Source organism: Momordica charantia, assembly GCF_013281855.1.
Source record: "Momordica charantia cultivar OHB3-1 chromosome 11 unlocalized genomic scaffold, Mcharantia_2.0 BLBB01000011.1, whole genome shotgun sequence".
Lineage (NCBI taxonomy): Eukaryota > Viridiplantae > Streptophyta > Magnoliopsida > Cucurbitales > Cucurbitaceae > Momordica > Momordica charantia.
The window spans coordinates 3359076-3380312 of record NW_028275159.1 but is presented as its reverse complement, the minus strand read 5'-3'; the positions used below and the strand labels follow the sequence as shown (position 1 = coordinate 3380312).

At 32.1% G+C, this 21237-nt stretch overlaps 4 protein-coding genes across 6 annotated transcripts; 2 read left to right on the top strand and 2 right to left on the bottom strand.

The window, feature by feature from the left end:
* Positions 1–2011: 2011 nt before the first annotated feature.
* On the bottom strand, positions 2012–2726 carry LOC111018088 (uncharacterized). The gene is made up of 3 exons (XM_022294075.2): positions 2511–2726; positions 2279–2382; positions 2012–2184 (listed from the first exon to the last, which is right to left on the bottom strand). Exons 1-3 carry the CDS (start codon positions 2709–2711, stop codon positions 2136–2138), a joined length of 354 nt encoding a protein of 117 aa, XP_022149767.2. The 5' UTR covers positions 2712–2726; the 3' UTR covers positions 2012–2135.
* A 4022-nt stretch (positions 2727–6748) lies between these two features.
* Positions 6749–7741, top strand: LOC111010874 (ethylene-responsive transcription factor ERF003-like). Its single transcript, XM_022284456.2, has 2 exons — positions 6749–7118; positions 7214–7741. The coding sequence occupies exons 1-2, from the start codon at positions 6883–6885 to the stop codon at positions 7623–7625; spliced, it is 648 nt and encodes a 215-aa protein (XP_022140148.1). The 5' UTR covers positions 6749–6882; the 3' UTR covers positions 7626–7741.
* A 4323-nt stretch (positions 7742–12064) lies between these two features.
* On the top strand, positions 12065–13749 carry LOC111019927 (uncharacterized). The gene has a single exon (XM_022296480.2). The coding sequence runs from the start codon at positions 12189–12191 to the stop codon at positions 13215–13217; it is 1029 nt and encodes a 342-aa protein (XP_022152172.1). The 5' UTR covers positions 12065–12188; the 3' UTR covers positions 13218–13749.
* A 2716-nt stretch (positions 13750–16465) lies between these two features.
* Positions 16466–18931, bottom strand: LOC111011821 (deSI-like protein At4g17486). Of its 3 annotated transcripts, XM_022285750.2 has the most exons (5): positions 18667–18915; positions 18369–18559; positions 17468–17755; positions 17029–17112; positions 16466–16989 (listed from the first exon to the last, which is right to left on the bottom strand). In XM_022285750.2, exons 2-5 carry the CDS (start codon positions 18514–18516, stop codon positions 16718–16720), a joined length of 792 nt encoding a protein of 263 aa, XP_022141442.2. In that variant the 5' UTR covers positions 18517–18559; positions 18667–18915; the 3' UTR covers positions 16466–16717. The 3 variants fall into 3 exon arrangements, with proteins under 3 accessions (XP_022141442.2, XP_022141423.2, XP_022141433.1); XM_022285731.2 differs by having other exon boundaries at positions 16466–17112; positions 18782–18931; XM_022285741.2 differs by having other exon boundaries at positions 16466–17112; positions 18667–18909.
* Positions 18932–21237: the final 2306 nt, after the last annotated feature.

The window sequence follows — 21237 nt, the reverse complement described above, 5'->3', positions numbered from 1 at the left end:
TTTCGGTCTAAATTAAGTAAGATAGGTTAAGGGCACATCGGAATGGCTGTTTAGTCTCATCCGAGAGTCTAATTTCTTTGTACTGTTTTTTTTTCTTTGGAATATAACAAGAAAAGTTATTTTAATTAAAAAAAAAAGAATTTAGATTAGGGATTTGTTGACAAAACTGTAGTGGGAATGTACATCCAAATGAATTGTGGGCCACTGAAGCCCAAGAAGTCCTATACGAGCTATTGGGCCAAAGGCAAGAATGGGCTCATGGCCCATGTTTGCTCGAACGAACTGTACTAGCTAGATAGATACGATAAATTAAGAAGCCTTGTGCCAACCTTCTTCAGATTATGGGATAATCGTCAGCATTTTTTTAAGTAATAAATAAATAAATAGAAAAATTTTGCTTAAGAAACCAGTTTTTAACATAAAGTGAGGGGTGAAAAAGTGAAATTCATAGACTGGCCTTCGCTCTCGTTGGCCTCACTCACGCTCACACGTTCGTTCTTTTTTCAGGTCATCAATTGTTGATAATTTAGGGAAGAAGGGCAGTGGCATAGCAACAATTTATCAATTTAATTTGTAGCTAAGAAACTATATAGTATCATATTATATATCTTTATTCATTAATGTGCAAGCAAGGCCTCAACTATAGCTAACCAAACCATCATGCTTCTTATTTACATACATATCAATTTTCATAATTACTATTATTTAAATTTTAAAATTATTTAACACAATAATAAAATAGGTACATACAATTGTAATAGATGTAGGTCAATAATCGACCTTTCAAAACAGATTCAAATTTGAATTATCTTATCTGATATTTTACTTACTTTTCCAATTATAAAAATGTCTTATGAAAGATAATAAAACTTTCATAAAAAAGTATTTTAATTTTTTTTTTAAAACAAGACTTATCGTTACTTTGAAAATTCTTTAATAATAAAGAAAATTTGAAAATAAAAAATCGCCAAAAATACATGACATAACTATATATACAAATTTAAAAAACAAAAGATAAAGTTGTTATTTGAAAATTGCTTTAGAGATAGAGTTGTGAGTTCCAACTCCTTCCTTGACAACAAAAGCCGATTCCTGTTCCAATTCCAGTCCCTGGTTCTTCCTATCTTATAAAGCCCCCTCTGCAATCATACCAATTCCGATATCGAATTACCATTGTTTACTTCATCCTGCTGTCATGGACATTGCCTTGAAACCGCTACCTCGTGCTCGAGATTGTTCTAAGAAGACACATCACAGACGTAGTCTGAACAGGAGGGGCAAAGTTAAGATTCATAAATACAGTGAAGGGATCACCAAAACGAAGAATGAGCAAATATTCTACGCTGGCGCCTCATCATCTATCGCCTCGCCATCACCAAGTTCTCTGCCTTTACCCTATTTCTTGAGGAAAAGAAGGCATAGAACGTCATTCATCATCTATCGCCTCACCATCGCCAAGTTCACCAGAGTTCTCTGCCTTTACCCTCTTTCTTGAGGAAAAGAAGCATAGAAAGTCTAGAACAAGACAACGACTACGACATCCCCTACGGAAATCGACAGAAGATCGAGAGTCTAGATCGATGGCTACTGCAAATTGTAGTTGAAGTACTGGACAAATGGGTATACCCAAAGAATGTTCTCACAAAACCTATATGGCTATGGCTGTAGCTGTGTATTATTATGAATCGTTAATTTGAAACTTAGATTAGATCATATATTGTATAGTTGAACCACACAATTTTATGAATCAAATTTTACAAATTCTTGTTCCAAGCATGAAGCATGAAAGAGATTCATATTGATGTTAAGGATCATAACTTAATTAAGCAGTTAAAGTAGATACTGATTAAATAATTTTATAAATTTCTTAATTTATAACCCAAAGTTTCAACTATATTTTTCTAAAGAACATCTACTGATATCATTTAAATCGTTGAAAAATAGACGCAAATGCCATAGAGGTATGAATTTAGATTTCACGAAGCACTTAAAATTTTGGGTGCAGAGATGATTTAACAAAAATGTCAGATGAACTCAATTTCAGTAGCGCAAATATCAAAACTAGGTTCTCAAGAAATTCTCAATCTCAACAAATTCAAAGTAAATAAACATTGAAGTATTAAACAAAAAACACCTCAGAACCCTAGTTTGGTGCGACGCCAGTGCCTGCGCTTCGCGTTGTATCTGAAACACATTATTCGAAAGTAGAACGTCAGAATTTAAGACTCAAATCGGAGCGAGAGAGAAAGAGATTACAATGGAGTAGTAGGCTAAAGACCTGATCGTATTGTCGGTTCTCAGGCGGATCCAGTGCGGGATCGGCCTGTTCTGCCTCATCTTCTTCGCGAGCTTCTTCTTGATTCTGAAAGTCTTGTGAGACGGCTGCGGATGGAAAGAGCAAATCAAATCACAAGCTCGCACAATTTCGATCATCCATGCCGCGGAGAACGATGAACGGCATTACGTTGAGGGGAAAATGGAAGTTCAGAGAGTCGAATAGCAATACGTACCATTTTCGAGTCCCGGTGATCGGCGGCGACGGCGAGCTCGGAAGCAGACGGGTCCAAGAAAACCCTAACTCGAGGAAGAAGGAGAGACGGCGAACAAATTTTATACGCTCCGCTGAAAATGGGAATCGAGATTAAAATGGGCCTGGAATAGGCCCATCTACACCTCTCTTGAAAGTAAATTGGACCAAGCTCATGGGCCATTAGTTAATGCACCAGCCCATTCATTATTTTCTTTTTCAAATTTACTTATGCCATCTTCAATAAATCTATATTAAAATATCTTATTCAATAACAAATTAATGACATGATAAGCATTTGCATTTGAATTGACACAATAGAATTACATTCACGTGCCAAAGTGAGCATAGCTCAGCGGTAATTGGCATATACCTCCAACCAAGTGGTTGTGAGTTCGAATCCCCTCCACATCATGTTGTATTCAAAAAAAAAAAAAAAAGAGAATTACATTCACATAACCTTTTATAATATTTTCTAGATGACGTAAAGAAACTAAACCATGATTGAAGTGTTTATGTAACCATAATCGCTTTGATTTTTCGAAAAAAAATATATATTGCAGCTAATTTTGGTAACAGTATGTCACCGAAAAACTGACTTTTATTCTGGTAGTTTATCATTTTAAATAGGAACTAAAAGTATTCATGATTCATTTAAAAGTTTTCATTCGAAACAATATAAAGTGGTATATTTTGATGTATACGGGTACTTTTAAACCCTAATAATTAAGAAAATAAATACACTTTTAATAACCTAGAATCTAACATTAAAATCATTGATTATTAAGGGCTTTATAAGTAAAATTCTTGTATAACAATTTCATATTAAATGAGAAATAGAATGGTGCTTTTCACATCTTGCTTTGGCTTCCCAATATTAAGGATGATCACAATCATTTAACCAAAATGACCAAAATTTCTTATCATATATTAATGTTTTTGTCCAAAAATTACTTGGAGGAGTGATGGACCAGAAATTATTTAAAATGATTTTGGAAAATTCAAAATCACTTATAAATCATTGCCAAACATTCTATTTTAAAATGGAAATGATTTTTGAACGAGTACAAATGATTCTAGTCATGATAAAATCACTCTCAAACATGTCTTTACTAGTTAATCGAAATTTAGAGGATAAATTCAACCAATTCTAACATTTACCAAAAAAATGATATAGTAAAAAAAAAGTTAAAATATGAGAGACTTAATTAAACTTTAATAAGAAAAACAAATATCTAGAGATGAAAATAAAATTTTAATCGGAGGAAATATGAAAATTTGGGAAGCAAAAAATTGATTTAAAAGTACTTTTTTAAATAAGTCAAAGACAGCCGGCTTGCTCGAGAAGAGAGAGTTTTGAACTTTGGGAGGAAATAAGTAGGAAGTAGGTTACAAAACTACTTCGGTTCCAATACTTTTAAAGGGTTATTTTTGGTCTTTTTTTGCTTTAAAAAAAATACTCTTTTAATTTTATTATTAATCTTTTTTTTTCAATCACAATTTCAACCCGATATTACAATTAATATATTTATTAAAAGATAAATATTACTTTATACTAAAGCGAATATTACTTTAAAAAAACAAGAGGTTGTTGTGAGTTTGAATCCTCTATTCCATATGTTGTACTAAAAAAAATAATAAATATTTTTAAAGTATAGGACTAAAATGAACGAAAACTAAAAATATAGAGATTAAAATGAAAATTTTTAAAGTAAACTAGTATTTTAATCTAAGTTGTTAAATGTAATTTATTTTTCTCTTGGAATAATTTGCTTTAATTTTAAATTTCTTGTCGTGTTTGGTAGGGAAAATACCAACTTGGGCTTAAATTCACCATAAATTCTAACCCTTCTGTTCCATTCTATGAATTATAATTCAGTGTTTTGCATGTGACGCTGTACGAAGCAACTACATTTTTCTACATCATATCATATATTATATAAATTTAATTCACACACATTTCTATAACAAATTAAATTAATCTAAGAGATAGGACACGTGATTCATGTGGGACCCATTTGAAAAACTGTCTATTTATACGTATCTATATCAATAATTATGCCATGTCATGTCATTTTCTTTGACTGGTAAACAATTATTATTCATTACAATAGATAGAATCGTGTAGGTTTTTCTTATCTACCTACTAGATACTAATAATACAAAATTATTTATCAAACCTGTTTCGAAACGATTATCGGAATACTCTTCGGAGCGTTAAGGGACCTCCAGGTCAAAGGATGAATACTCTAATACTTAAATCAACAGAGGCTAGAAAAAGAATAAAGGTATTTTTCTACTAAGATTCACTTACCTTCAAATGAGTTTTACCCATTTCTTTGATAGGTGGCAGTGTTAATTGCCTCCTCCTTACTTTGCTTGCATTGATGAGATCACGGCATGGAGACCCATCGATCCATTGGACTAGAATGTAGGCTAGACATAGCTGGTGCGCCCGAAATCCCTCTTATTCGACCTGATGACATCTTCAGATGGTAGATTCGAAGTCTTCCATCTTCCTATTCTGACGATGTGACATGTGACATGTGACGCTTTCACCTTCCACAATACAACGTGTATTATATTTTCCATTCACCACATTATGCTAGTTGAAAGGAAAGCTTTTGGCAATATACTAGACATTATGAAAAAAGAGTGAATTTCTTAATTGCCATCTAAATTATTGGTGTATTTAGAAAGACAAAAGTTTTAAATATTAAATATTGTTTTAACATCAAGTGGTATTCTAATGACAACTTTTTTACTTTTTTTTGTATCTATGAATGATAAATAATGTTTGTTGATTATTTATTCAAAATCATTCCAATCCCAAATTCTTTATTTAAAAAAATAAAAAATTATTATTAAAATTTAAAAAAGTAAAGTAAAGTAAAGTCTACCACCATGCGAGCTCTAAACTTCGAAAAGTATTCTTAGGCTTCTAAACTTTCAATTTTATATTTGTTGAGGGAAAAATTCAAACAGACGACATGTCCAACACAGACGATATGTCAGACAGTTGGGCACAGGAACCACGAACAATTAGGAGCATACGTTGTGGAGTCGTACGGACATGCTACTATTGGAGTTGTACGGAATGCACATTGCAAGCTGCAGCCCACGACCTATTGTAGGGGGAGACAATCCGACAGGTGGAGGTGCAAATTGCCAGGTGTCAGAGATGTCTGCCCCACACACCAAAATCTAACAATTAGACTTAACTCTTAAAATTTAAGTATCAAACTTATAATTCAATCGAAATAATTTTTATTTTTCATGAGACGTAATTGCATAGAATGATCCCTTCAACACACTATTGCTTGAAGTTACCGATATTAAAAAATAATAACAACTAAAACATGGACGTGACTTAAATCATTATACAATCCAATGAAAAAAATTGAGATGTGATTGATGTGAAGCAATTGATTAGGATAAAGATTTGATCAAAGATTTGGATCGTTGGATTTATTAATTATTAGAGCTTGGCCGCAAGAGGATGATCTTCTCATGATTTGTATGAATAAAGGTAATATTCACATAAATCATACAAACACATAGTGGCACAAAAGTGTTTTTGATACATTACCTATTTAGTCACTGGATTTTGATCACCATACTATTTGATCTCTAAATTTAAATATTTAGTTCATATAATTTTGAAAATATTCTAAATGATCATATTTTAATTTTATTTTTTTTAATAGAAATATAACTTTATGCAGGTATATGTAGTATATTTTTAAATTCTCAATTACCTTTTTTATTACTAACATGAAAATTTTGATTAGGCAGAATTTCGGAGATATCCCAAACCAACTATTAACCATTTTTTTCAAAATTTCATTTAGGTCAACAACGTATACAAATATTTTGACCAAAGATAGATACTCTACAAAACGAGCACTGCCCCTTGAATTTGTGTATATACTATATATTATATTTAATTGGACACAAATTGGTATTTAGTCCATTGATATTCATCTTGCATCTATTCTAATTATAGTTAGACGTATTTGTGTCCTAACATAAGTTTTTGGATCATCCGCTGATTAAATTCAACATTCTCCCAACACTTTTGACACCCAAATTGACGAAAAATATTCACATTTTATATTATATTACAAGTTTATGACATGTGAACTGATCTTTTTTTTCTTTTTATTTTTTTATTTTTTTTATGAGTTTCAAACGTCAACTTACTTGTTGTATCAGAAATCAGCAGAGCCATACGCCCAGCCAACTGGTAGGCTATTGGACAAAAATAAGGGCAAAAAAAAGGACTTAATTTAATTTAAACACACTCGTGAGACCCACTAGATATCAAATTGCTTGCCAGAAAGGCCTCAACAAAAATGGCTCCGCGATTGCCGTCTTTGTCAGCAACGAGTAAATATAAAACACCCATTTGCTTCCCTTCTGAGAAACTACGAATTTGTGCTCTGTTTTTCTCTGCGGCATTTTCACAAACACCTTGTGGGGGTCAAAAAACCAGTTATGCCATAGCCATGGCCAGGCCGCAAAAGCGCTACCGTGGCGTACGGCAGCGGCATTGGGGCTCTTGGGTGTCTGAGATTCGGCATCCATTATTGTGGGTCTCCCATTTCTTCTCGATTTCGAAGGTCTTATGATGGTTTTTTTGTTTCCGCCATTGAACTAAAAGTGGGCTGTGCTCTGTTTATGCAGGAAGACGAGGATTTGGCTGGGGACATTTGAGACGGCGGAGGACGCGGCGAGGGCGTACGACGAGGCGGCGAGATTGATGTGTGGGCCAAAAGCGAGGACGAATTTTGCGTACAATCCAAACGGAGTTCAGTGTTGTAAGCTTCTGTCGGCGAATTTAACGGCGAAATTGCATCGGTGCTACGTGGCTTCTCTGCAGATCGGTAGCCAAGGCCCAAGGGGATTCAGAAGAGAGCACCTGGCGGCGCCGGCGCCGGCGCCGGTGGTGGTGATGGAGGAGCAGCCGCCGTATGCGGCGGGGAGGAATGTGAAAAGGGAAAGTGAGTGTGGGGAACTGAAGGTATTGGAGGATGATCATATCGAGCAGATGATTGAGGAGCTTCTTTATTATGGATCCATGGAGTTCTGTTTCTGATCATACCAATTCAAATATAATCTTAATCTTGGGCTTTATAATTAACAAACTACTCGCCGTAGATCCCATGTAAATACAATTTCCCTGGTTTATTTAATCTTTAAAAGTTTTAAGTTTATTTTATTTTAATTTAAACTAAAAAAAATAATATATTTTACCACTCAACTTATAACAATGAAAATTCGAACTCTTATATATGTATATATGTTGTTAAATAATAGATATTTATTAGAGTATTAAAGTTCTGAATCGTGTTTTTTTAAGAGAGAATCTCTTTTCACTTTTTACTTTTCATTTGCATCTTTATCTTATTTTTGTTGAGAAAATAAAAAAGTTACTAACGGAGAGCATCAATGTATTGTCAATTATCAAACTAGACATTTTATAAGTTTATTGATCAATATAAGAATAATAATGTCAAATTGACATAAAAAAAATAAGATTTAAACCGCATTGGAGGATTTGGAATGAGGATTATTGATTGGGAAGATTGGTAAAGCGAAAAACTCTTCAATTTTTTTTTTTTTAAATTCAACCATATGAAATTCAAACCCATGATTGTTATTTTGTCTTTTTCCTGTTCTATTTTAATTTTTTTTATTATCACTTTATCTTAAATTTGATCTTTTATGTCTGGCTCTTGTGCTGGGCTGGGAAGCAACAAATTGCGTGAATTTTAATGATGATGTGGAATAGCCCAATGTTGCTTATTATTATTATTATTTCATTCTCATTATATTGCTATACTTTTACATTTCTCAGCAATGGTTGGATAAATCATGAGTTTATAATCATTAATAGTTTGAATCCTTATGAACAAACACAACACCTTTTTAACTTATAAAAATCACAAATTTGATCTCTATAGTTTAGACAAAGTTTCAGTTTAGTTTTCATCCTATTAAAAATTTCAATTTAGTTTTCATGATTTTTAAAGTTTCAATTTAGTTTTCATTGTTCGAGTTTAGTTCCTATTTGATTCCTATAGTTCTAAAAGTTTCAATTTGACTTGTAGGATTTGATTATATCTCAAAAGCAATCTTTAAATTGTAGTTTACCCACTTCAAACAAACTCAAATTAAACCGCAAGTCATAGAGAATTTGTAACCTTTTAAATTTATTTGGTTTAATTTTGTTCGCTTTGAACTACAAATTACTAAAATAAAGTCTTGAAGTCTCAAATGACTCTCTTATGGATTGCAATTATCTTTCTATCCTGACAATAATAATTAATTTATGCAAATAACATTTACTTATATATCAGTTGAAGTAAATTAAAATAATGGTTAATACGAGCATATAACATATTGTTCTACATTATTACATTTGTAATTACATGTTAATGTTATTATAATATTTGATTTTACTATGCTATATTTATAGTATTTCTTTTTCATGTTAAATTATTCATTTGGGTCTCCGGAATGGTTAGATGGATACCGAGCCCGGCCCAATAGCCGAATATCCAATAACATAACATAATCGGCCCAATTACCGATGGTAACCATCATTTAATGAATTGTAAACGACATGACGTATGAATGCGATGGTCTGAAATAAAAGCATTAAATTTCCGTGTTGATGTGACATAAGTGGTGGACTATCCACCCGTTCTGTTTTTTTTTCTTTTTTTTTTTTAACGTTATAGAATTTATTATTATTTTTTCCAAATGTAGACCTGACATGGAGTATAATTACAAAATGCCCATGAATCGAAAATATTTAGAGACAATACACATATTATAAAATTGAATTTTATATGTAAATTTTTTATTTTTTTTAATATAGTATAAATGCGACTGTAGTATATTGCATGTGAGTTTGAATATATATATATATATATATATATATATATATATATATATATTTTTTTTTTTTTTTTTTTTTATAAATTTCAAACATTTTTTTAAGTATAACGAATTAGGTGGAGAATTCGAATTCATAACCTTCAAGTGACATATTACAAAAATGTTTATGCACGTGAAATAGAAACTTTTCTCTCGTCACAAAATATAATTTTCATTTCATTTATTGATATAATAATGTTTTGTTACATCTTAATATTCATAAGATTTCATGTCAAAATTAATTGGCAAAAAGAGAAGGTCTATCGATGTGGGATCCTTGACCTATCCCTCGAGATGGTAGTTCTTTTAAACTCACAAAATAAGATCAATTAATTTTTTTTAGATCGAATGTTCGTTTGAGTTCGTTGAATTTTGATACTGTCTTAACATTTATAGGCATCTATCTCAAAATCAAATAGCAGTGGAATAAGTAGTCCACCGAGATCGTATCCTTAAGATTACATTGGAATATATTTGATAAATACTAAGTTAATAGGAGTATTAAAGCAAAAAAATTTATAAGATAATCAACTATTGGTTCTAATCTTATGCATGTGGGAATCTTTTTTAAGGAAAAAAGTAGCATATATATTATCATATTATAATAAATTATTGATATAAAAGCATCTCTTTCTTTCTACCTCTTGTGAATTTGTTAAATTAGAGGGTCATCCAGCTAAAACATAGTTAGATCAACACAAATTAAACAAATATTATCATACATACATTTAAAGTTCATACTAATTATATGAGGTTCTTTCGTTTCAATTGAAATTTTTCTATGTTCATCATTGGGTTTGTTTTGACAACGTTTCTATTATTTTCTTCTTGTTTCTCCTTTCTAATTTTTAGAAACATAATCTTTTGCCATTATTTTTGTTTTTCATTTCTACTTTTAAGAAAATGTTTTTTAGGATTGTGTATAAATTTAAAAGGCAACAAAATCAAGTCTTTTTTTTTTCTAGTTTGTTACAAAACATTTTTTTATGATTAATGACGTATAAAATGCATAATAAATATTGAAAGAAAAATATAACATACGAATTTGAATATTTAATTTAAAAGAAGTGATTCTCACATAAAAAAATTAAAATTCCAGAGAACAATAAACAATAAATTGTTACCAAATATGTTTATATATTTTTTTCAAACGTATTCATGTTTCTATTTATTTATTTATTGGTTTTTTAAAGAAATTTATATTTCTATATATTAAAAAAGAGGAAACAAGAAACAAAATATAAAGACAATAAACAATAAAAGCAAATATTAACAAAATGTATATTTTTAATTATGTTATGGAACAATTTGGAAACGGGAATAAGAAACAAAAAATTCGTTGTTCCCAAAATTTCTATAAAAGTTTAAGAATGCTTACAAAAAGTACAAAACCAGAAACATATATAGTTTTCAAATACACAATTAGATATTCTAATAAAATTGAAAATGAGAACGTTATCGAGCGGACACTATAAATTCACATCTTGATTAATTTATAGAACATCGATGCAAGAAGTAGAACTAGTCGGGAAAATTGTTAAATAAAAAAAAAAATAAAAATGGAGAAATTTTTTTGTTCGAAGTCAATTTTGGATACCAAAACGTGCAACTACATATTCTATTGCTTGCATTTATTAGTGACACAAATTTAATGGCCACCGCCACGTGACTTTATATTTTACTTAGACTTTGAATTTTCTTCCTTTCTAGTTTTTAGTGGGTCCAAAATTTTTACAACAAATATAATAAATTTTGACAAAAAAGTCGTGAGTTCTAATTCTCATTTCTACATGTTGTATTAAAAAAATATAATAAATTTAGTAATTAAAATCTCATTTTAGAGTTGGTGACAACAAAATTAAGATGGATACTTTTTAAACACGCAAGGACCCATCTAATCGGATCAAAAAAATAATATTGAAATCTTAAATAAAATAATATTTAAAATACACTAATTAAATTTATTATTTAACCAACACAATGTATAAAATAATATAAAAATAAAGAAAGAAGAAAAGGAGTTGATATAGAATCGAGTATCTTCCTTCTCCAATATAGAATCGAGTTTGTAAAGTAGACTCCAATTCCTATCACTCTATGCCTTTTATTTTCTCTTTAATTTTATTGCTCGACTTCTTTTATTTTACAATTATAAAATTGACTATTTTATTATATAATATTGGATTGTTTCTTTAATTTAGTTCTTATTATTTCAAGTTTCAATTTAACCCACTACATTTTAATATTTTTTTAATTATATCATTTTTATTAGTTAACGTTAAAATTGACTAATCATAATTTTACATAATACAATAATTAATAGCTGAACTTCGAACTTAGACTAAATTATAATTAATAGTTCAATTTTTTAATATATAAACCAACGTTATGCGAAACTAGACTAAATTACAAATCTTAAATACCGAGTACGAATAAAAAATATCAAAACATAAGGGATTAAAACGTATATTTATCCCATAAAATTCCATTAACTTTTACTCTAAAAAAACACTGCTCAATTCATCAGGTAACATTTATCTAGCCAATTTAAAATTTTTGAAGTAAAAAAATATTTGTCTAAATAAATTTCCAACGATTATAAAAAATAAAATAAAATAAAAATCCTAAGTAATAAGGCGTGTTCCTCGTCCTCTCCACGGCTGCCTTCCATTTACAAATAAATCTCTGCAATTTCAGTTCTCCCCACTCTCCATCAATGGCCGCCGCCTTCTCTTCCTGCTTCCGCCCATCCTCCGGCCGCCGCCGCCGACGCCACCATCATCCGCCGCCGCCAATTTCCGGCTTCCCCAATCTCACCACCTGCGTTTACCACACCGATTTCGCCATGTTTTCCCTCTCCTGGTCTCGGTCCCTCCTCTCCCGCTCCCTCCTCCTCCACTTCCAACAAAACCCTAAACCCTTCGATTCGCCTCATTCTTCTGAATCTTCTTCAATTTCCTTCCGCCTCCTCCTCAGACCCCTCATTCTCTGGAAGAATCACGGCTCCGAGAAGCTTTCTCCCACCGTCCACGTCTTCTGGGACCTCCGCCGCGCCAATTTCTCTTCCTCGCCGGAGCCCCATTCCGGATTCTTCATCGCCGTCGTCGTCGACGCCGAAATTGTTCTCCTCCTCGGCGATATGATCAAAGAAGCCCACGCGAGAACCAGAGCGACGACGAACCCCTCCGAGCTTCTCCCCCAATCGCTCGTTCTCAAACGGGAGCACGTGATCGCGCACAAAATCTACACGACTAGGGCGCGATTCGGGGGCCGAATCCGCGAAATCGAAATCGATTGCGGCCTGTTCAGCGACGAATCGAGGCTCTCGTTCGGCGTGGACGGGGAGAGGATTCTGGAAATCAAGCGGCTGAAATGGAAGTTCCGAGGGAACGAGAGGATCGAAGTGGCCGGAGTTCCGGTCCATATCTACTGGGATGTGTACAATTGGGTTTTCGAAACTGGAAAAGAGAACAGAACGAATGCGGTGTTCATGTTCAGATTCGAGGAGGAGGACGAAGAACAGAGCGATTCTGTGGCGCGGCACCAGAATTGGAACTTCGGGTTGAACGAATTGGAGTGGAGGAGGATGAGGAGTAGCTTGTCGTCGTCGTCGGCGTCGATCTCGTCGGCGGGATCGTCGGCGGGAGCGAGTAGTTCAATCATGGAGTGGGCAAATACGGAGGAAACCGATTCAAATGCGGCTCCCATGGGATTTTCTCTACTGATTTACGCTTGGAGAAGGTGAAAAAAACCAAACAAAGATTTCTCTGATAAATCCCAATTTTCTTCACATTGTAGGTACAAATTTCAACATATTTTTGCATAACAGTATCCAAAAATTTTTATCCATATGTTAAATGATCATAAAAAATCACTCTCTCTCTCACTCTCAATCTTGATCTTGATTTAGACTGGGTTGAAACAGTAATGAGGTGTAGTGATCTGCAGATTTCCGACCAGAGAACAGATGAATTATTATTATTTCTTATTTTATTTTTCTGTTTGAACGGGGACATGGGAAGAGATGATTGACGCCATTAAAGTGCCGTTGGGAACAGAGAAGAAGATGGGAAAATGGAATTTTTTTTGGGTGTTCTGTTCTAAGTTTCTAACGATGTTTTTGGATAATGGAGTCTCGTGATCTCAGAAAAGTGATGAAACCCCAGAAAAAGAGGGGGGGAAAAAGAGAAGTCTTGAGGTTTAATTCCCTCCCAAATTTATGAATTAAATTTTTCATGTGCAATAAATTAAGAGGAATAAACTAGTGATTTGTTTGAGATGGTTTTAACTTTTAAACATATTGCAATAAATTTATCTAATTTTGGTTTGATGTGAATCATATAGTTTGGTTTCTTTTTTATTATCAAAGTACAAGTTTGGTCTATGAACTTTCGGAGTTTATCTATTAAACTTTAAGAAATTCGTGATGCATTCATTCATTCCCGTGAATGTCTAAAGTATTTCTTCTGTTGCTTTTCATTTCATTTTGTCAAAAGTCTGAAAGTTTTTACCCCCACTTTTTAAAAGCATATGCTAGACTAAGGAATATGAGTACCACCTATATTCCTTTTTTACTCCCTCCTGTTCTTCAAAAAAAAAAAAAAAATAATAATAATAATAAATAAATAAATCATTTCATACGAGTTAGTTTCAACCGGTTTGAATTTTCAAAAAAGTTGGTTTGAACATCAGTTTCAACTTTATTTTAAATAAACCAATAGATTCTTGGGCAACTATTTTGACATATTTGCATACCTAAAAAAATTCTTATTTACAAGTGTAACACTGGATTCTCCTCCCATGCCAACGGTAAAATTCAGTCCTTACATTGTTGAACTAAAAAAAAGTTAAAATTAAAATTCATTGTCGAATTCCCACCACTTTGAGACTATAGTGGAGTCCATACGAACAAGTAAGAACAAAATAATTCAGTATGCTTTTATAAACACATTCAAACAACAATATAGTCATCACTATTCCGAAACACATTCAAGTAGAATACACGCGTAATTCACCATTATATAAATAGTAATATTTGTAAAGTAACCACCATACAACAACCATCCACAAGTAAAAAATTAATAGGAAAACTGATGTTTTCTCAGTCTCAATCTTACAAAAAAGAATTTTCTCAATATTATAGGCATCAAAATATAATTGAAAACACTTTTAAAATTAAATTAAATATATTTAAAGTCCAAAATTGTCTGTATCTACCAAAAAGAGCTAGAAATACTTCTCGTATGGACCCCACTATGGTCTTCAAAGAAAGACTTCAAAATTCCAATAGTAGAACATTCAATGCAACTTCTCATAGAAAAGTTGACCCAAAAAAAAAACAAAAAAAAAAGGCATTATTCTACATAATGCCTTGACAGCCACAATTATGATACGACTCGCCATTAGGTTAGATTTGAATAATCAAATAAGTCAAAAAATAACAATATTCTTGTATTCTTTTTTAATAATAATAATAATAATAATAAACCATTGTTCTTACTCTTACCTAACTTGAATTCCAAGCCACGAAATTGCAACTATAAGTTAGGTTAGAATAATCAAAACATTAAGAAGTTGAGTGGAAACTAACATTATTCTTCTACTTCAATTCTTACCTAATATTAGGTTATACTCCGATGGCCACAATTGCAATCCTAAATTATAGCATTTTTCAATTTAATTTCTCACCGTTAATCAATATTAAAATTGATTGATGATAGACCTACATGGCATAATACTCAGTGAATTAGTGCAAAATTAGAAAGAAAAAAAAAAATATCACGGGGACGTTTGCAATTATTCCTCCAAAATTTCAATAAATTAGAAGAAATCTAAAGGTTGATTCTTGTATTCAACCATGCAAGTTTAGCTAATCTCACCAGTCAATAACTAATTTTAACATTCAAACAACGATGAGAGACTAAATTGAAAACTGTTAAAACATAAGGAACTAGATTGAAAAACGTTAAAACGTAACGGACTAAATTGAAAATTTTTAGACAATAATAGAGACTAAATTGAAAAAAATTACAAAACATTAAGGACTAAAACATATATTTAACCGTTAAATAACCAAAGATTAAGAAGTTGAGGGGAAAAAAGAAATCTTCTACCTCTACTTTTCCCTTACATATATAATTGAATTATGACTAAAACATCGAACTTATGTTTATATTTGAATCGTATGATTCCATGAGCTATTTAAACTCATTTTTATATAACATAAAAGACTTTACCATCGTAACCTTAGGCACTCCGGTTGTGATTTCGATCTCATCCCCATCTTATGCACTCAATACCAGCAACACAAATTCAAGTTTCAGCATTGTAGAACAATTTCTTTTGCTCAACTCAAATATGAATTACACACCTTCAAACATTTCGATCCCTTGGCTTTATAAATCCCAATTTATTGTCAACCTATACATTTAGTCAACACAGGATTTGAACCTAAATACTCATAGTAGGTGATACCACAAGGTCCAAAACCCCTGTCACTCCCATTATTGACAACCTGAACATAACCCAATTAATTAAAACATATATCATAAACCAAAAGATAAGAAATTAGAATGCTCAACCCCACAGTCGGAGTGTTACACTCAAATAAATAAGTAAATAAATAAATAAATAAATAAATGAATCTCGACTTATTAAAGCTACGAGCCAAACATGGTCGGGGTGGACTGTTATCTTCTGCCCCATTTAATTGGGGTAAAAAACCAAAACCAAAGCCAAAGGCCGCCCCCTTTTCAGTATATTTTTGACCACCGACATTGAAAGATAAAGATTTTTTGAGAGAAGAGATGGGTCCATAAGGGAAACATGAATAGTATATAAAAAAGTGAATGGAAGAAGATGAAGCCTCCACCACCCACCCCCACCATACCCACTTATTTAATGCCATCTCCACTCTGAGTTGACATGCTTTGATAATATCCTTCTTCTTCTTCCAACTTTCCATTCTAATCTATTTTCCTACTCTGTACACGATTTCAATAATATTCATCATAATCAAATCATAGTTGGTAACATGATCCATTCAGCTGCACACATAATACACTGCATTTCAACACAAAACTGCTCCATCACAATTTCTTCGCTCTTTTCTTTCTTTCTTTCTTTGTGGGATTAGTAGAAGCAGAAGACAAATAGAGGGCAACATGAAAAGTAACCTATTCTGCCTGTCTTCTGTTGTTAATTAAAATCTTAATGCCTATAAAGAAACCAATTTACCAATTACCGTTAGAGCTTTATAGTCAGGGCTGCATTTGATGAAGAATGAATCAGCGATGAAGATGGCGGGAGGCATCGTTTTTGTCTACTTACTTTGATGGTTGATGAACTTGGAGGATTGGATGACAATGTTGGTGGTGAAGAGTTGGAAGGAGATTCGTTATTATGCCTACTTGAGTTGCTTCTCAATTGCTTTTTTACACCTTCGCTAGCTGGGTTGCTTCTCAATTGCTTCTTTACACCTTCGCTATGCGGGTTGCTTCTCAATTGCTTCTTTACACCTTCGCTATGCGGGTTGCTTCTCAATTGCTTCTTTACACCTTGGCTAATCCTACCTCCTGGTCTCACTTGCCGAACCTTAGCTTCGTTCAAACTCGCTGGAAGAACACAGTTGCAGAAAAGACCTGAAAACACAAAACATATCAAAACCAACATCACAAATTGTTGTAAGTTTCAATCTCAGTGATGTGCAGGAGGTAGTAAAGGGAGCAAACGAAGCGTTCCCCATTCGCCATGTTTGTCTTTCAAAAATTTGATACCAGGGGAAGCCAAGCCAAATTTTTCCATAAGATCAAGACATAGAAGCTCAGTGGTTACGATGGGCAGTTTGTTTTTAAACTTATGGAAAAGTTTGTATGAATGACACAACAATCACAAGTAGCAGCATGCTGGGTAATCAAAATTTAAGCATAGAACAGAACCCAATTATGGAAAGAAAACGGTTATATCATATGCAGTGAATAAAATCATCAATCTTACCAAGTCGGGCAAGACGGTTGACCCAGCTAGGGATTGGTTTTCCTGCCAACCTTACGCACACATCGTTGCAAAAGTGGTTGCAATTTTTTGTTATCAAATGATATGTGTTGCCAGAGTACTCTTCGGCTAGTTTCTCCATAAACGATCGAACCTCTTTTGGACCGAGATTCGTTCGTCCTATGCAAATTGATTTCCTAAATGTAAAACCAGGACATTGTCTTGGTTCTACCTCAAATATCCCTGAAGTTGCATGATCATGTGCTCCAAACGCATATTCAACTCCATGAACTGCAAAAAGATGCACCCAAATAAGATATTTTAACAATTCATAGTTGGCACAATAAACTAAACAAGCTGGATTCGTTGGAAATTTCTTTTGGACTCTGAAAAACATTGACCGCTTAAGTCATCAAAAACTCTGAAAAGGTCAAACACATATTGAATTGATTATAGTCAATAGAAATAATCTAAACAATTAGAGATGCTGAAAAATATGAAGGAACTGCAAATTTTTCAAAACATCATTCATTTATCTCTCTGGTCTTTAACTTTTCAACCATGCAGAAAATTAAAAACCAAACTACCATTAATATCTCCGCCGAATCAAGACAGATAAAAAAAATTCATAACATGGCCCTAAAACCCAGATATGTTCGTCCAGTTTCTTAGGCATCAGAAATTTAAGCCAAAAACTAAACGACAGATCTGGGGGAAAATCAAATGGAGAATCAAGAAATAAGGAGATATAAGGTATGAAATTAAAGTTACAATTCGAAAATCCGTTGGTCAATATGCAAAAAACGTTTAAAATGAACCCTAGTCCTCATCGTCGCCATTGATTTCTCTGCTTCACGTTGCAGGAACAGAAAACGCAAACAAAAATCGCCATAAATTTTCTCACCTTGCACGCCCGAATGGTAGACCCCGAGACCGAACCAATACGCGTAGCCATTGATCGGCGTCAGATCATAGACGTTCAAATAAACCGGCACTGCTCCACTCTTCTTCTTCTTCGACACCAAAGCAAGTCTACAGAACATTTTCCCCATACGCGCAACTTCTCTTCTTCTTCTTCGTCTTCTACCAATCTCTCTGAAATTAAAAACATACAGACATAAGATTTGATCCAGAGCAATTCGCAACAGAGAGCGAAGATTGAAAAACCCAAAAAAGGGATTCAAATAAGCACAATCCGTTACCAACAAAAGAGAATGAAATCGGAAATCGTCTGCGAAATCGAGAGAATTTTTCCACAGGAAAAAAAGGGGGAAAAATAAGCTTCGGTCTGGGACGAAGAATTATCGAGCAACGGACCTTGGATTCTATCGGCGGCCGAAAGAATTCAAGCACGCCGATCCTTCTTCATCCACCGCCTCGTTCCTCTAAAAAAATTTCCCCCTTTTTTTATAACACTTTCATGTTAATGGAATTTAATTTATTATTTTTTAAAATTCTTCATCTATTTATTTTATTGGGATCTTTTTTTAATTGGGATTTGTGATTGTTATGCGGAGGATGGATAGATCATAGATGGCCCAACTAATAAATAACTGAAAGGAGGATGACTCCAAAAATCTCAATTTCGCCTGTCAATTAATTGGAAAACAAATTTATTACAATTTTAAGATAATTACCCTTTTTGTTATGTTTTACAAAAAAATTCTGCATTATCCATTGCCTATAATTTTCTTTTTTTAAATTTAAGATTTTTGCTTATAATTCAATTTACATTTTTTGAAGAGAATTTCGTAGAAATATATATTTTATAAAAGTAAGTAATGTAAACCTTTTGTTGATGATTGGATAATAGTAATTAGTTTCTTTTTCTGGTTAATTCTTACTGTAATAGTTGACTTACGGAATAGATTCAGTTGAGAAATTGCAAGAATTACATTTTTTTTGCGCAAAGGCAATAATTACTATTTCACTCATGTTTATTCTTTTTGTTATATTTCAAATTCTTTCTTGAATTACTATTAATATACCGTTTTTTTAAATGTACCTATATTTTCTTTATTTAGTTCTTTATTTTTATATTTTGATAATTCTTTTAGGAGATAAATATTGTTGAATTGATTAAGATATATGCCAAAATATCATAAGTTGGAACTACAATCCTACGTTTTGTTTTTGTTTTTTTTTTTAAATTTTTTAGTGCCTCTTAGTAGAATCAAATTTGGTGATGGGAATAAAGTGGAGATAGGTTTTTAAGGTGGAATATATAGGTGTGTGGTAGATTTTAAATACAATAGTGTTACTAATGTGGGTTGGAAATTATCGAATCTTGACTTGTAAATTTTTTCAGTACAATATTTAGGATCGAGATTCGAACTCGCAATCTTTATATCAGATATAGGTATCTAAACCAGTTGAACAAAACTTGACCTAAATGTTTTAATGATTGAAATGATAAGTTTGTTTAAATTTGACCCAGTACTAATAAAATTTGTTAATTTAAACCAGTTGAATTTGGTTTATAAATTAGTTTTTTTTTAAATTAGTCAGAGAGTTTAAAAAGTTAAAACTTTATGAGCTAAAGTTGGCTCATAAGTTAGTTACAGTTTGAATGAGTTAAAAATAAATAAATTATGAGTTAAGTTTCGTTGACAAGTTAGTTAAAGTTTGACTCATTAAAAAAATTATATAATTAGTCGAAAAAATATATATAATTTTTTTTGAACAACATAGAGCTTACAGAATCAGTATGAAGATGAACCCGATATTAATTAAAATAATACCTTTTTTACTACTAATAAAATTATATTCGTGTGTGTATATATAACGTTTCAATTCTTCTCAATTCTGTTAGTTTTTGCTCTTCAAATATTTTTAGTATATAAATCTTCAAATCTTTTTTTTTTTTTGAGAAGTTATAAATCTTCAAATCTTTGTAAACTAATTATAATTCAGCCTTTGAAACTCATACAATATAATAAATGACAAGCTAAATATTTCATCTATAGATAAATCTATCATCTATTATAATTATCTGAACCAAATCAACTTGAACAGAATCGAACATAAAATATATTTATTGTTAAGGTTAAGGTTTCGCGTGCGATTGAATTAAGTTTAAAAATTTATACATATTAATATAACCATCAAACCAACTACTTTTACATGGTAGATAGTGTATTCATTTTATTTCATATATATGTAAATATATACACACCAAAAGTTTATGGTTCAATAAAAAAGATAAAAGAGAGGGACTTTTCCTTCGCATGCTCCTAGCGGTTTATCTCTTTCACGAGTCGTCGGCTCTAGTTTAGACTTTCTCACCGACGGGGCTCGAACCCGCAACATCCACTAGACCTTTAAATACCATATTTTAGTGTCTATACTTTTGATTTTTGTTTATCTTAATTTTGTTTTAGTCCAGTACTCTAAAAAAAATTTCATTTTGTCTCTATATTTTTAAAGAGTAATCACTTTAGTTCATTCCTTAAAAAAAATTATCTAATATATTTTGATCATAAATTCAAAATGACACCCCATCACTGAATTTCTCAAAATGTAATAAGAGTCGATTTATAAAACCAATATTTTATAATAATTAGAATAAACAAAAGTTAAAATATAATATTAAAAAGAAAAAAAAAGTAAGAGAGAGAGAAACGTCCCAACGGAGAAACGCATCAAACGGAAAGGAAAGTGTCTTCTCACGTAAGTTTCAAGAAAAGAAAAAAAAAAAAAAAACTTTTCATCTTTATTTATTTATTTATTGTTTGGCCCTAAATTGTGCAAAAAAAGGGGGCAAAATGCCCGAG